This window comes from Mytilus trossulus, chromosome 9, assembly GCF_036588685.1.
Source record: "Mytilus trossulus isolate FHL-02 chromosome 9, PNRI_Mtr1.1.1.hap1, whole genome shotgun sequence".
Lineage (NCBI taxonomy): Eukaryota > Metazoa > Mollusca > Bivalvia > Mytilida > Mytilidae > Mytilus > Mytilus trossulus.
In genome coordinates, this window is record NC_086381.1 from 35344482 (window position 1) to 35362313 (window position 17832).

At 30.4% G+C, this 17832-nt stretch overlaps 1 protein-coding gene across 2 annotated transcripts in view; it reads left to right on the forward strand.

The window, feature by feature from the left end:
• The first annotated feature begins 2778 nt into the window (after positions 1–2778).
• The window catches only part of LOC134685652 (signal peptide, CUB and EGF-like domain-containing protein 2), a 55747-nt gene continuing 40693 nt past the window's right edge, over positions 2779–17832 (forward strand). Inside the window, exons 1-3 of one of the 2 annotated variants that reach the window (XM_063545604.1) lie at positions 2779–2880; positions 6373–6637; positions 16581–17222. In XM_063545604.1, coding sequence (XP_063401674.1) covers positions 6610–6637; positions 16581–17222 — 670 coding nt within the window. In that variant the 5' untranslated portion in view covers positions 2779–2880; positions 6373–6609. Of the gene's footprint in view, positions 2881–6171; positions 6638–16580; positions 17223–17832 lie in introns of those variants that run through there. The other variant, XM_063545603.1, reaches the window with a different exon arrangement.

Genomic DNA, 17832 nt, shown 5'->3' on the forward strand with positions numbered 1-17832 from the left:
ACAATTTTAGCATTTTAGTTAAATTTTAGACGGTTTCCGTCTTAAATGAAAGTGGCCGCATTCGAGTTCATTTATAATATTGAAATGTAAGTTGTATTCGATAATAATGCATAACATATATACAGGTTGAGGATGAACACGAATTCGGCCACTTTCATTTTTGACCAACAACACCTAAAAATTGACGTTTTTTGCATATTTGATAGATTTTTCATGTTTAAGCTTGAATCGGAGCGTTTTTAATGACTAAATCAGTTAAATTTCAAACAAAAACTAATTGAATCAATTGAAATAGACTCTTAAGTTTTTAAAAAGTGTCCAAAATCTTTGGTTAGACAAACCTGAAATTTGAGGTCAATATGAGCCCTTTGTGAAATCGTTTGCAACAAATATCAAAACTCAAAATTTCCCTTACAATATTGTCTTCTGATCTTGAATGCGTTTTTATTGATTACGACAGCAGTTTTTTTTCATGTTTTGTTATTTAAAAAATAGTTATATATACTGATCTAAAGTACAAAATATTTGACCGATACTTGATCACTGTAAGGAACAAAAATCATCATAGTGTGAATCAAATCGTCCATCAAGTTATTTCACCACTATAATCATGGAGTTTAATTTGTGAAATAGAATATGCCTAATTACCCATCAAATGTTTTAACGCTACATTTCATTTCTGTGAGATGTAAACAAGAGAGAAATATATTACACAAACAAGGGGTATCCTATTCTATATACAATACACATTTGTCAGTAAGGTCATCAAATGATGATCTGGTTGAAGTTGTACAATCTCCTTCAAGCTAAATTGTTGGCTACCAGATACGGTTAAGCTAATTTAATTATAACTTATCATATTTCGTAATGACCATTTAGGCCGAACAAATGTAATATTCTGGGATACATGTTAAGAAGCAACATTTTTTTTTATATAAACAATTAGACATTGCCTTAGTCTATTCGTTATTTCTTAATCATGATAGTCAACTTAGTTAATCTCAATGATAAAGAATAATAATACAAGTATTTGTTTTCCAGATCTAGAATTGTTGATTGATTGTTTGTTGTTTAACGTGAAGGAAATTATGATTGAAGTGCCAAAGTTTCATGCTTAGGAAGCAAAAAAAAAACCCAACAATCTAAGTAAAATAGATTTCAACAATGCAGAGTTTCCAATCGCGCAAAAAAGGTAAGCATTTATATACAGGAGTTGCAAAAGATAATTATTGACTTTCAAACTCATAGATCGAAAATAAATTGAAAACATCATGGTTAAAAAAGAAACAGACAAACAGACTTATAATAGTAAAAGTACAAAAGATACAATATATAAAAGTTAAGACTAAGCAACACGAATCCCACCAAAAACTGGGATGAAATCAATTGCTCAGAAAGGGTAAGCAGATCCTGCTCCATTGTGGCACTCGTCTTGTTGCTTATGTTATTTGATAACCGGTAAATACCATAATTCGGTAGGTCACATTCGTGTGAACGAGGTTGTAGTTACGACATTACGAACATATACAACCGTGTCCGAATAACCTCCGTGAGATATATACAATGTAGAACTCGCTAAAGAAAGTTACTTTTCTAAAGAAAGTTACGAAAACAATTACGAACTCTAAAGGACTATAATGTAAGAAAAACAAATAAGCATGTCAACATTCTAAAAAGCAAAACAAATCATTACTGGACACACACAACCATAATTTTAGTCCACAAAACAATCATCTTATCACTACAATAAATTACGTATTACTTATACTGTGTGGGGAGGAGAATAGTCAAAAATATTCCACAAACAGTTGGCTTCGACTAGAGTGCTGTTGAAGGATGATAGTTCCTGTTCCACAAGGTACAACTGTCGTGTTTGTTTGATAAAACTTTGAAATGAGTGTATTGTCTTACAGGAATAAATATGAAGGAAATTATTTTTAATAAATTAAATTCAACCTCTTCTCACGCATTTAAGGTTTTTCTCCCTTTAGAGTTTTTTATTATCAGTTTTTTTCTTTCTTATTCGAGTAATAAGATTCAACATCAGTAACCTACTGTTGCCTGAATTTGTATGGACAAGATAGTTATAAAATGCAACCAGACGAATTCAACATACAATTTATCAAAATTGTCCCAGAACCCTAATTTTTTTCCTCATTTTTTGTTATATGTTTTAGACAACTCTTTCATCAATTTCCAACTTTAAAGATTTAATCACCATAAATAAACTCATCACAGATACCAGGATTGAAATTTTGAATTTGCGCCAGACACGCGTTTTGTCTACAAAAGAATCATCACTGACGTTCAAATAAAAAAATGTCAAAACAGCCAAATAAAGTACAAAGTTGAAGAGAATTGAGGACAATAAAGTTCTTAAAAGTTTGCCAAATACAGCTAAGGTATTCCTGAAGTACAAAAACCTTACTGTTTCTAAAACCATGCTTAGTTCAATTACAACATGTAATTTGTCAGTTTAGGTATATTGCTATATATAAGGAAGACAGACCCCTTGAACATTTGTTTAAACTATCTTTTTTTAAATGTAGCCTTACCATAATTTGTAAGTGAATTGTTTATATTATCATTCCTATCTAAGTGACGTCTAATTCAAGTATATGTAAAACGCCTTAAGGTTGTACACTATCCACAAAAATCATAAGGTTTTTCTCAGATAGCATTTCATACGTCAAAACATTGTATTTATATATTGGTTACAATAATTAGTGAATTATTACTAAAAGGGAAATATTTAATCTTTATCTTTCGTGGGATGTTTTTCAAACATTAAATGACACAAAATTACTGCTAATATGTTTGAAAAACTATTCGAATGATCATTTATATCAAACATGGAATGTATTTTTATTTTCAAAATAGGTAAGATAACCTCTTTGAACTTCGATAATATTGAAAAAAAGTTTTGCATTTCTTTCAATTTTTAATGTCGCACTCATAGAAAAATAAATAATAATAAGTAATATAAAAGAAAATAATTTAAAAAAAATCATGAAAGTCATTTATATATTATTTTCATTGGAACAACAAGTATATTCTATTATTCAAAATATTGTGTTACAACTGAATATTATAAATTACAACAAAATTATATCTAATGTCCATATCAACCGAATGACAAATTAGTTTATTTATTTTATTTTATTTTATATAACTGTGTTATTACTGTTGAAATAATTTTAAATTCATCAATGTGTGAGGATGGTTAAAGCGAAAATTAAATAAGTTTCAACGTTTCCTTTTCTGCATGGCGTAAGTTTTGGAATTTTGGGTCCTCAATGCTCTTCAACTTTGTATTGGTTTGGCTTTTTAAATGTTTTGATCTGAGCGTCACTGATGAGTCTTATGTAGACGAAACGCGCGTCTGGCGTATTAAATTATAATCCTGGTACCTTTGATAACTATTTACACCACTGGGTCGATGCCACTGCTGGTGGACGTTTCGTCCCCGAGGGTATCACCAGCCCAGTAGTCAGCACTTCGGTGTTGACATGAATATCAATTATATTGTCTTTTTTTTAATAAATTTTCTGTTTACAAAACTTTGAATTTTTCAAAAATCTAAGGATTTTCTTACGCCCAGGAGTAGATTACCTTAGCCGTATTTGGCACAACTTTTTGGAATTTTGGGTCCTCAATGCTCTTCAACTTTGTATTGGTTTGGCTTTTTAAATGTTTTGACCTGAGCGTCACTGATGAGTCTTATGTAGACGAAACGCGCGTCTGGCGTATTAAATTATAATCCTGGTACCTTTGATAACTATTAGCCTCTATTAAGACAATAGCTGTATAAGAAACTTCTTGACTATTGCTAAATATATGAACGATACTCAACAAAAAAACCTTACATAATCTTTATTGTGTGTAAATATTAAATATTCCCTGTGCTGAATATTTAGTATTACAAAAATATAATAAAAAGTCTTCCTATACTATGCATTGACAATTTGTTATTAATGGCGGGCGTTTAAGGACATTCTTCACTTATCACAGAGTTTGTACCTTTATGAACAATAGCGAAGGGTGCAACATGTTCGGGGCATATGAGAGTACAACCGTTTTTTTTACCGTGCTTGTGTTGCTCAGTCTTTAGTTTCCCATGTTATGTTTTGTATACTGTTGTCTATTGTTCGTTTTTTGTCTTTTGGCTTTGGCATTGTAATTTTTTCTAGTTTGACTATCCTTTCGATATCATCTGCTTATATTTTACACGTCATGCAATGGTCAAAACGTTTAAAACGGAATGTCTGAAAGAGGTAGAATAAACTATACCAGAATTGGCAATTATTCAATTTCTACGACCTTATCACCCAATTAAAGAAAAATCGCAGTTTCTTGTTCCTACCTCGAAGAAAATATAGTTTCTTATTTATTTTTATACTGTCCATATTGAAATAAAAAACGAATGTTTGAATATAAAATTACAGACTTGACCTGACCATGATAATAAAAATAGTAATAATAATAAAAATAATAATACTAAAAATATTTTTATTATCAATATATTTACGTCTGATTTTGTTAATGTTCATGGACTTTTCATTATTGAAATTACCTTGGCGTTGGTATTTTTTTGTTATATTTTGTTTTTAATTCTTCAACTACTTTATCTTTTTGGTCAGAAAGAAGTTTTAAAATCATATTATATATACAGTACAACATGGTATACAGTTCAATTATCTAATTCATTACTGGCCAAAAATAATCTAGAACCTTACACTTGTAAAAACGTTAGTACGATTCAAAGTTTAATTTTTGTACTTATTTGATGCTGTTCATGACTAAGAGGGATTTCTTTTTTCAACTTTTCTATGTAGATTCACATGCATATCATATATATGAAAAACACTGATGATATAAATGCAATAAATTGTATTCCGATGCATTTTCGACAACAACGTATTTAAACCATATGATGTCAGTTGAATGGATTTTGAAAAACTTTTATGCGATAAAAAATAAATATATATATATATATATTCTATCATCAGAAACATAAAATGCAGGATATTGGCAGCTAAAAGATCTGTGATCTCATTGAAAATGTTAAAGTTACTAATTAAAATCATATATTACCTGTAATATCCTATCAGCAAATAATTTAAATTTCTATCATTCATAACCTAAAATTTGTCCTGCAAAAAAGAAGTATCAACCATACCAACTTCTGGTATAAACTATTTTTTTGTTCCTGCCCTTTGTAAAAAAATTTTTTTTTAATATCTAGGTGCCAATTTTCATAAACTCTTTATTTTAAAAAGATACGATTTTAAAACTTTGAAATAATATTAAAAAAAGTATAATATATATAAAAAGAAAAGGTCTGTATTTGACAGAAAAAAAAGTTTTGAAAATAAGAGAGAACACTAGGCTTTTTTAATAAATTATATGGTCATTAAATTGAGTATCTAACTCTTTTATTGTATTTCCATGATATCACTAACTTTGCTTCCGTGTATTGTTCCTTTCATTCACTATCTACAAGACTTGTAATTACGACACCCTGATCTTGGCATATCAATATAGCTAGAAGAGCTTAACATTAGACACTGCGCAAAACACCATCCCAGAATTCAATACCTGTGTAGGCTCATATTTAAAGAACTCTAGATAATTTGTACCTATCTTAATAATATATATTTAATCATTCACTGATTCAATTTCCGCTTTTTAAATATATTTTAATGCTCTAAAGATTGTTCATTTGTATGATTTCATCAAGATTGTCTGATTTCATACAAAAGAAAATGGTCCTTCGTGGAAATAATTGACAATTTTGGTTTGATATCAATTTTATTTTTCCTTTCGGTTGTAAAATTGTAGATAATTTGTTTCACAATGTTCGCTTATCAAGTCAAATATTGTCGGACGGGAAGATAATATCTGCAATGAATTGAAGTAGGACAAAAGTTGCTGTCAATTCGGTGGCGAAACAATAGAGATCACCCGGCTTAAGTTACACGATGGCACTCTCCCCTCCCATGTCAACACCAAACAGTTGATTAAACTCCAACAAAAGCTTTACCGCTAAAATAAATATTAAAAGGAAAACCATATATTTGATTAAGAAAATACATTTTGAAAGAAAACTATTTTATTTTATTGTACTGCATTTTTTTTGTTTAAATAAAGTCGTTCTCGAATATAAATTTTATATTCTTTAATTCAAAGGAGTGGAAATTAAACATGAAAGAAAAAATATCAATGTTTTCAAGCATTGAAAAAGTAAAGTTTGATAAGACTTAATTCCTGGTGTTTAAATACGTTCTATTGACAGTTATTGGCTTTGTGAAGAAGTTGTTCATTTACATTTATCAAAGAGTAGTTGAATCTGGAATATTTCTTACATTTCAGCGACTATTTGAACGTTTGTAGAACAACTTTGGAATAAATAAACAGATGTGTCTATGGCTCATCCTTAGGAATTCTAACGTTACAGTAATCGTTTACAAGCGAACCGTTGCAGCCTTTCGCCAGTGTATTGCTATTTCGCCCACAGCAATGTCAACAACTATAACTTTTTTATATTGGATGACACTTCTTAAGGCACGGTGACAATAATACCGCATCCGGCTACCCTCATTGTAAACAATGCGTCACAGAAGTACCTTATTCGCAAGTAAGTTTTACAATATATATGCTTTTAAACTTTATTGCCATTTTATTTTCTATAACTGAATTAAATTTTGTGCTTTTTAAATTCGAACAATTTGTTCTTAAAATCATATTTGTTAAAACTTAAAACCATGACTGTTTTATTTCAGCTTCAGCAATTAACTTTTCTTTTATTCATTTAAAGTTAGTTTTCTTTGTGATACCTTATACAAAGCGTTAAAGGTTTATCGAGTCCAATTCTTAACTAGTATAACAATTTTTGAAAAGTAAAGAAATATCGTTGTTTCGTAAAACAAGGATTATTTAAAATGTTTTTGACATAAGTGTTATTATGGGACTTTCACTGCAAATTATAGAAACCAAGAACTTATTTGATAGATAAGAAAGCTCATTGCAGTCAAATATTTTGTTAAAAAAACTAAACAATTTCCCATAATTGTCATAATGGCGTGTAAACATCAATACAACAAAAAGGCGTATACCCACTGATCAGTCATTTGTTTTTTACTTTTATGTATGTTTCTTTTCATGAAAGGTACAACTTTAACCTTGGTGAACCTTTATATCTAGTTTTATTGTTAAACTATTATAATTATTTAACACATCATTGACAAAATACGGAACTGTAAGGTACATAAATATTATCATATTAGCACTTAATGTCCACTTTAAATATCAAGTTCTACAAATAAATTTAAGACAATAATGGGTTTTTCCAGTTATGTTTTGTTTATATTGATTGAAAAGAGACGTAAACAATTATAGACAGTTTCATTTCCATGCACCTTAAACAAACAATTTACATACGAAGCAAGAGTTTCTAGATTACCATCAAACATCTCTATGTAAAAAATACGTGCTCTTGCACTTATGATGGTAGATAAATTTAGAAATAGTTTAGAACCATTTTTTTAATAGATTAGAGAACAAAAATTCAAATCCTGAAACATTAAAAAAAAGCATTGTTGAAAGCAACGCAGATACGTTAGTTATAATTGGATTCAATAGCAAACAAAAACTCAATCACGCCAAATCCAGATTATCATTTAGTTTTTTCATGTTTGGGTTTTAATTCTAATTGATTGATTATGGTTTGCTAACGTCAAGTTAACATATCTCCGGCATATCCAAGACGAAAAAAACTAACAATAAATCCAATAGGTTAGATCTAGGAAGGGCATCGGCCGGGAAGGAATGAGGACATGTCAACTGCCACTAACAAATGGGAGTAGGGGTTGATAATGCTAATATTATTCCTCCAAGAAGACAGCTTTTATCCTAATCGAGGCATCAAGTTTAAGTTTTTGATTCCGACTGAACGGCTCTAATAAAATTTGGTTAGTATATCGGATTCAACACCTTATTGAGATACGTAAACCGTTGAGATATAGGGTTTCAATTCCGAAGTCATCCGATACGATTGTTCCCCTCCCCCACACTAGTTTAATCGAGATATCGTTAAGCTAATCCTGTGATATTTAATCACGATTTTATCATTATAAGCGCTCAGAACATCTTGAAATTTCGTAATACTGGCTTGCGATGGTAACAAAACTTGGATTGATAAGATAATTTCTCCCAAGTTTAACCCAACGGAATTACTAAAAGACTTTAAAACATCAAAATTTACGAAAAGTTAAGAAAACAACTTGGAATTATTTTTTATTGCAGAATTTGTATAGTTTCTGGTGCTTGAAATATTGAATAAATTCCATGTTTTTACGGTATTTTAATGTTTTGTGCGGCGGACAACACAACCTATTACAAAGAAAATATCACATTGTCAATAGAATGTACCGCTCTCAACACTTTTCGATACAAACTACATTGCATGGAAAGTGTAATGCACTGCGCGAAACATTATAATACATGATAAACATGGAATTTATTTAAATTTCAAGCACAAGAAATTATAAAAATACCATAATTAAAATTAATTCTAAGTTGAAATAGTAGCCTGTTAGAAATAGAATCAGCGAAAAAAGCAATGATTTTATGCCTATATCATGACTATATCATGCAAATATATTTCGGTAGTATCTAAATATAAATAATGATAAAGTTGTCTATGAGTGTATGCCAACCCTTCCACCTATTTTAAATCGAGTTCTTGTTTTTCACTTGTTTCGTTGATTGAAAGCGTTTGATGTGTAAATGTTTATGGACTTCCTCTTTTTGAATTTGCATTGGAATTCCGCCTTTTGTATACTATTTTTCTTTATCAATTTTTTTTATATTCACTTGTTTGTTGAGATTATTGATAATAGTGTATTTAGATAACTAACTCGCTTATTTTCACGAATGGATTAAGCTTTCAATCTTATTTGAAATGGTTTAAAATCTGTCTGGAATACGGTTGCAGTTATTATGTACTTTTGACGAAAATATATACCATTTAGTCAATAACACTTTTAATTACTCTTTCTCCTCCACAGTATCATCAAGACTGCTGATCAATTTTCTGTCATTGTATGATAATTTACAATATACAGAGTGTAAAATCCTTTCGAAATAAGAAGGATTCCTCTCCTTCATCCGTAATATAGAGGACATTATATTAGATTTGGACAAACTCTTAGTAACTTTGTTTTTAATGCTCTTTAACTTGTTAATTCAAACAGTTCTGAATCGAGCCGGTAAAACAGCTGTTAAAAACCATTTCTTTAGGCTATACTTCGGTGTTGACCAAAAATATCATAGATGCGGTAATTTTCTGTAAAATGTTTGTTCATATAAAGTAAAAATCGTTCGAAATATTTAGCAGTATTTACCTCTAGGAATAAATGCTGCTATGAGTTAGATTTTGCACAACTTCGAAATTTGTGTTTCGTTACTGATGAGTCTAATATAAATGAAACACTCGTCCGGCGTTTCTATTTATTTTGATGAACTTTCAAAGATTGAAACCTGTTTCATCTTTTTCCTCAATCGAATTTGAATTCGTCTTCCAACTGTTTTGGTTAGAGCTTCACGACTAAGTCTATTGTAAACGGAACGCTCGTCTGACGCGTTTATGATAAGCCTAATATCTTTGACGAGTTTTCACGATCAATTGATCGATATCATTATTGGTGGATATTTCTTCAACGAGAAAATCACCAATCAAGTAGTCCAAATCTTTTGATGAACATAAGGTAGACGAAATGCTCGTCTAACGTACCAGATTATACGTCTGGTATTGATGATGAGTTTTATACTTTCTCTACTACCAATTAGTTGCAATGAAAAAAAACGTAGCCCTTACTATAAAGCATTAGTAAACTTTACATTTCAAATAACACATCGCCAAAAAATTGTTCGGTATTCATTATATAAAGATACTAATTGTAGATGAAACAGTAGTTTACCGATGTTCTTCTCAGAACATGTATTGATACACATTTAAAGGTATGAATGTACACGAAAAGGCTGAACAATGTAACAACTGAAAATCTTTTTAATTTTTATTTTTTCTTTGTTTTTTTTCTGGTTTTGTTTAACCCATGTTCCATTAAATAATTTTGATATAACTAAATTTGTCTGAAACTATTTTCTGGATTTACCTACGACAAAACTATCTAAAGCAAATAATACTTGATTTAATTCGTCTGCCCAAAGTTAAGCTGGATGAACCTTCAACTGGAAGAGTGTATCTAATTTGTATAGGTTGTGAGCATTGAACGCTCAAAACCTATACAAAATAGATCCAAGTATGTTAATGACATGAAACTGTAAAAGTTATACGACCGAAAGGAGACATAAAGAGAAAAGGCAAGTTCATGGTCTATTGGCCTTATGGAATTATTATTCAAATTAGTGAAATATATGATTTGCGTTAAAAAAACCAACACAAAATAAGTGCGCTTAATATTTCTCATGCTAAAAAAGGAGACGAATGATAACAATGAGACATTCAAAGGTCAGTAATAGAACAGAAACTCAAAACGAAATGGCAAAATCTATCAAAATATTTGGGGGATCTTAGGTGCTCCGGTGGGTTGGAGATCCGCCCAACAAGTGGCATCCGTCATGTGTCTCTTTCTAACAACAACATATTCGGTGAAAAGTCTCAATTGGTGGTAGCATACTCATGGAAAAGAGGATATGGTATCTAAATTCAAGTTTATGATAATTCAAGGTAATAAGTATGATCTAATGTTTGTTAACATAACAAACAGACAATTTATCTTTTAAAGATAAATTATGAAATAAAAAAAAAAAGCTATGCAATGAAAGTATTAGATTGTTTTATATTTTGGATCTTTCCCTAGCTGAAAGTTGAATACCTTAAAATATATTTATATTGAGTTCTTTTATATTCATGATATTTTTATTTGTTTTAATGGGGCCTCGATGGTCAAATGGTTAAGTGCTTCATATACTGCATCACCAGCCTCACAACTATGAAATTGTAAGTTCAAACCCGGCGTGTGACAGTTACTTTAGGATTGTCATGTTTGAGGTTTTCTACGGCATTCCATCAATAAAAACTGACTGCCCTGACAAAGCCAATAGTACAGAAAGTGGCGTGAAATTTCAATTAAACGACCATCTTTAAACCCAAATGTAAAGTATAAAATAAAGAGAAATCATGAGAAATGCATACGAATTGAGTCTAATTGCTTTGACATAACACTATTCTCCATTTACATTATGACCGGGAACTATAACAATTATTAAACCTAGATAGAAGATACACAGATGATCCATGACCTTTGTTTTTCTTTTCTTTTCACTTTATTTCATTGTTATTTAGTCTGTAATCCGGATTTGTTTTCTTGCAATCGATTTATGACCTTTGATCAACGGTGTACTACTGTTGCCTTTATTTATACATATATATCGAGTTCTCAAAACACAAAAAAACCGATGAAAAGCTTATGACTGAGAACGTAAAAAATTTGCTTTCAATAATTTTGCTTCAATCAAAGTTGGAAAAGTTGTTTAATCGTCTTACTTTGTAATGACTATCGCTGTTTATTTTTCCTTAATTTTTCCTTAAAGAAACAACAACAATTACTGTATTATAATAAGATGTAGTTTGTATTGAATTGCTTTCGGGTAAAATATAAAGATGTATCTGAAATCAATTCATACTTTTGTTTATAATTTAAAATTTCATTGGTAACAATAACAATGTCTAGACGAAGAAATCAGCATTCGGTAGTAAAAGTAGTGCACGTGTCATAAGATAATATACTGACAATTATCGTTACTTCTTTATCAATTTTATTGTTGGTATTAAGTTTAATATGTTAATATATATAATAAAGGTATAGTCTTTAAATTCTGTTTTGAAGTAAAACTGATAACTTGTTTCAGCGGAATGGACATAAAAAAAACAGATAAAAATAGCGCAAAAATTATTGTCCGAAAAAGCTTTTCCTTAAATGGAAGACTACTCTAGTTCTATCAAAGTAAAATATTAAAAACGGTTACTTCCCATTCAATTTTTTTACAAGTTATTATACAGATTTAGAAACGTTGTACTTTGATTAAGATCTAAAAGAGTTCATCTGTTTGGAAATTGGGGAAGTAGTTTAGACACACACAACTGTTGTATAATTAGCTTTCTGTAAGACCTTTTGCGATTGGACCACCAAAAGTTGAAATATCATAGTTTGTGAATTACACGACAAGGCTGTACCTTGACTTATAAAGGTTTACTTTTTTTAAATTGTTACTTGCAATGGATGGAGAGTTGTCTAATTGCCACTCATAAAACATCTTCCTATATCTACAAACATTAAAATAAAAGTTGGAATTAACTTCAAACAGGCTATAACGAGTTGTGTCGACGTGTATGAGATGACACATTCTTTTTAATAATTTTAACATAACAGTACAACAATCAATATGAAGAGGTCAATATAAAGAGGTCAATATGTCAATATAAAGAGGTCAATAGTACTGGATCCAAAACATTCAAGGAATTTTTCCTGTCAGTACTTCCTCATCTGCCAAAGTATTCCTGAACGACTTTGTCGCGATTCTGTGTGAAAATTCGTTATGCAGCATATATACGATTTCTCACAAATTTCTATAACAGATTCTCTAATACAATTTGATTGCAAAAATCAAAGTAAAACTTGTTCCATTGTCAACATTTTTTAAGTCCTTATTATTTGAAACATTACTTGTTTAACAGCAACATTTTAGCAGTTATTTAAACACACATTTTAAAAAATTAAAATGGAAAAGTCAATAAATAAATTAAAAAAAATTATGTAGTGTATAAATTCATTTTCAACATATATATTAATCTTCCTTTTTATAATCCTTATGGTTTACTTTTAATATGATTTTTCTTTATTCATCCCGTTTTTTTAAGCATTTGCACTTAAATAATCTGTACTTGAACTGGAATTGCAAAACTAATCATAATTCATTTCACTTTTGCACTCGAGTAACCTCCCTTCGCTCCATTTTCTTCCGAATAGTCCTGTTCAAAAGCTTGTTAAAAACCGTTTTCTTTGTCTACCTATAAGAATTATTAATATGTTGACAAGTTAATTGGAAATTAAAAGATAAAATCAAGGCAAAACTCTTAATAGCAATCTAACCTACACATGTTTACAATACAGTACTCATTTTCTAAAAAGAAATCTTAACAGAAATTATATATAATTACCAAGAATGTTCAGATACACGATTGACAGACTGAAATAGGATACTAATTAATATATTTTTTACAGTATATTTGATTGACATAATAATTTAGTATTATGTAAATAATTTCAGTTGGCGTTATACGTTAATCGGTTGACTATAATGGTAATGCATTTCGTTTAATTGGAATCACTGAAAAAATGCTATTTTGCTTAACACGTACCATCTGAACTGGAAAATGTATTGATAAAAGATAAATCATCTACTTGTAACGATGAATTCTGTCTGTGAAATTCGCACATGTTTCAAACACATCTTTACAACTTTTCAAACAAATCTCTGTCTGGCTGTTCTCTCTATTGACAATGCCATTTGTGACAGTCAATATAATTAGTTATCATTATGAATTAAGTTTACCAGACACTTTACTTTACAATATAAAATAAAATGCTACATTAACGCAATGCTTTCATTAAGGGACTAACTAAAATTCATAACATTGTTCCTACAATTTTGTCAATCTGCATCGGTTTACTGTATGATATTTTTTTCTATTATTTGTCTTTATGATATATTTCTATTATGAATTAGAAAATACGTTGAACCACAAACGTCAAAATTATTCAATCACGTACATTGTAGTTTAATGAACTATTTGTGGATTCCTATAAATTCTATATAACTTTTGGACTATTTCTGAAATTAATTCTTACATACTTTTGATTTTTAACCCTGTATGTTAACATTGCCCATGTGAAATTTTAAAATTATTTGTATATACATTGAACGACAAATATATGTGACGTACAACAAATTTCTGACGTCAGACACGCGAAGCAATGGATGTGTTTTTATTTTGATAGATGCTTGTGTCCTTTTTTGTAAAATTGTTTGTTTTTAGATGACTGCTTTACCCATATTTTGACTATTTTATTTATGATGTCTGTTTAGGCCACGCACCATTGTTAATATAACGAAATTTGATGGGACTGTCATCAATGTGAGAGGTTTAGCGCTTTAAAACCAGGTTTAATCTACCATTTTATACATTTGAAAATGCCTGTATGAAGTCAGGAATATGACAGTTGTTATTCCTTCGTTTGATGTGTTTTGAGCTCTTGATTTTGCCACTTGATTAGCATTTATATCTAGAAATTGACTAGGAGGGTCGGTTGAAACAAAATTTTACGTCAAAAGAGATGATTTCAGCTTTCTTATAGTGAAGCGTTGGGAAGCTGAAATCATCACTTCGTTAATTTTACGGAGTCCATCACGAGTTGGTTGACCGTTATGGAAAATCTGGTATAAAGATAAAATCGGATATGTTCCTATGTTGTTACTTCAATCCCGTTCCCTTTTCACGCATATGAATTACCGAATTAAGACTTTTTACCTTTATTTGTGACATATTTTCCTATTGTGTCTGTTTGTTTTATTCACGCACCATTATCAATGTCATTAAATTTGATGCGACTTTCGTATAAGTGAGAGGTTTAGCGCTATAAAACCAGGTTCAATTTACCATTTTCTACATTTGAAATACCTGTACCAAGTCAGAAATATGACAGTTGTTATTCCTTCGTTTGATGTGTTTTGAGTTCTTGATTTTGCCACTTGATTAGCATTTATATCTAGAAATTGACTAGGAGGGTCGGTTAAAACAAAATTTTACGACAAAAGAGATGATTCTTCTTTCTTATAGTGCAGCGTTGGGAAGCTGAAATCATAACTTCGTTAATTTTACGGAGTCTTTCACGAGTTGGTTGACCGTTATGGAAAATCTGGTATAAAGATAAAATCAGGTTCAATCCACCATTTGCTACATTTGAAAATGCCTGTACCAAGTCAGGAATATGACAGTTTTGTCCATTCGTTTTTGATGCGTTTTGTCATTTGATTTTGCCACGGACTTTTCGATTAGATTTTCCTCTGAGTTCAATATTTTTATGATTTTACTCTTTGTTTTTCATATGAATCAAAGCTATTGATGTCAGAAATTTCTGCCAACATATTATTCTTGTCATTTTTGTTTTGAAAATCCAGATGTTAAAAACAAATCAGAAACGATAGTTATACACATCGACCCTCATCCGCTGTATTGAAAAGTGGCTATTTTCTTTTAACATTGCCATACAGCGGGAAATTTGGTTTGCCATTACACCAGGTTCAACCCACCATTTATTTTGTAAAATATCCTGTACCAAGTCAGGAAAATGGCAGCTGCTATCAAATAGTTCGTTTCTATGTTTGTTTGAGTTTGTTTTTGTTGCACTTCAGTGTTCCTGTTGTTTTTTATTTTTCCTCTTATATTTGGTTTGTTTCCCTTGCTTTTATATTGTATCCGGCATTTGTTTTATCTCAATCGATTTATGACTTTCAAACACCGGTATACTACTGTTGCCTTTATTTATGGGTCTAGTACGCATATCATGGACACATATACATCTATACTCATACAATACATGTCATATAACGTTCTTTTTATATGCATTTAACCCTTGGGTAACATTTCATTTAACCGTTGGGTAACAATTTATTTAACCGTTGGGTAACATTATATATTAAAATGTTAACATAGAGGGTTTGATTCTTTTGGTAAAAACATACCCTCGGACAATAGTAAAATTATTGATAAACAATTTTTTTAGCCGGAGAAATCAATAATCAAGACACTTAGTACTTTTCGTGACAGTAATCGCACTGTCAATAATGTGTCAGTTTATACAATACACATGTGTTTAAAGTACAATACGGTATTCTTATTTGAAATAAAATCAAAGACATTTTAAAGCTTTGTTTTTTTCGTTTTATTTTTTAAAGGTTTCGTCATTCAATTATAATAAAGATTTGTATTAATAACTGAGATTTGTATCAATAACTGCTCTAGACAAAAAGAGAAGAGGCTAACAGGGGAGCTATCAAAATCCATAATTCGCAAAAAAAATTGCTATCAAAAAGAAAAGGACAAACAGTTAACAAAACGCTGTGTTCTATGTTAATAAATAAGACGTGGACACCAAAACTGTGGTTCAACTCATGTGTTCTTAAAGTTGGCGAAGTCCATGAACGGGTGACCTTTCAGTATATAAGATTTCCAAAAAATAATTTTCAGAAGACTGAATTTGACCCTGGAATGTTTTTGGAAACTGATAATTTCTTTGCTAAAAAAGTGGTTTTGTTGACCAAATTTCACGACAACTTCGACTAAACTTCGACGCCGTTCATTTGTGACAAAACTATTTTTTAATTAAGCTTAATTCCTTTTCTTTTTGGTATATCCGACTTTTATTCATAATTCAGCAAACATACCAATTCATTTAGGTTGAGATTAACAATAGTTTCTTATTTTTTCTTTTCAGTTTTGTGTTTATGTCTAAAAACTGCAGCTCTACAAGATAATATTGTAGATTTAGACTTACGTAATGGCGTCGTTAAAGGATACAGTCCTTATATATCTTTTGTTCAACAACCAACCAAGAGTGGTAGTTTTTCATGTGATAAACAAGTAGTTCTTAAAATTGATTTCTCTGGGAAGTACGATGGAGCTAGATTCATGTTTGAATATGGAGAACCTCCAAGAATGTGGACCATTGATATTTCAGATTCTCCAACAGGAGACGGTTTCGGGGGAGATAATGGAACCACGAGTAATATGGCAGAAATGCAAGTACATAATAAGCAACTTCGTATATATGGCAATAATTTGAAAGGTCATATGGATGCTTCGTCAGATGGTGGGCTCTTGATTCGAACTATTGATGACTTTATTAGAAAAGGGTCACGTGTCAAAATGGATATAAGTGATGAAAGACTCGAATATAAGTCAGGAAAAACGAAGGATTATATAGAATCAAGATTTTTATATACACTAAAAGGACAAGACACGGAATATGGATTAAAAGATTATAGTGTTTATGTTGGTTTAAATCGTGTCGTAGCCGGAAGTTACAGAAGCGGAAGTGGCCTATGCAGGGCGACCATTACATTGTATTCATTGCCCGGTAAGTATATAAAGTGGTAAGGTAGAAATTTGTGATCGATATGGATAATTGTACCCTTGGAAGAGTTTTCACTAATACTTATAATGACCAAAGTTTTACTTCAAGGTATTTGAAGTGTGATATTCAGAAGTATTTAAATATGTATCATGGATACATTGTAACTGGCTCTATTACCTTAATCAACCTAAAGCTAATAATGCTTTGTGGCATTTTAGATGCAAAGAAAACATACTTTTCAAACAAAACAATTTTTTTTTTCCGCCACCTGTATGTAATGTACAGATTTCCGGAATACATGTCAGAAACCGTACATTTCGACTATAGGAAACAATACAAGTAACCATCTGACTCTGTGAACTTAATAGCTTGATTCTTTGTACAGCATTGCAGTTATATAATTAATAGATGACAAGCAAATTATACAGTAAAAAATCAAATGGTAATTAAAGTGAAAACTAACTTATTTTTTAAAAACTTAAAAACATGAGGAATGTTTTTAGTCAGAATCATATTTTTAAATTAGAAAATATCCCTTTCATTCACAACTCTTATTTGGTTACTTGAATGAGGATATATCTGTCAATATTATTGTGTAAGTCTACAGGATGTT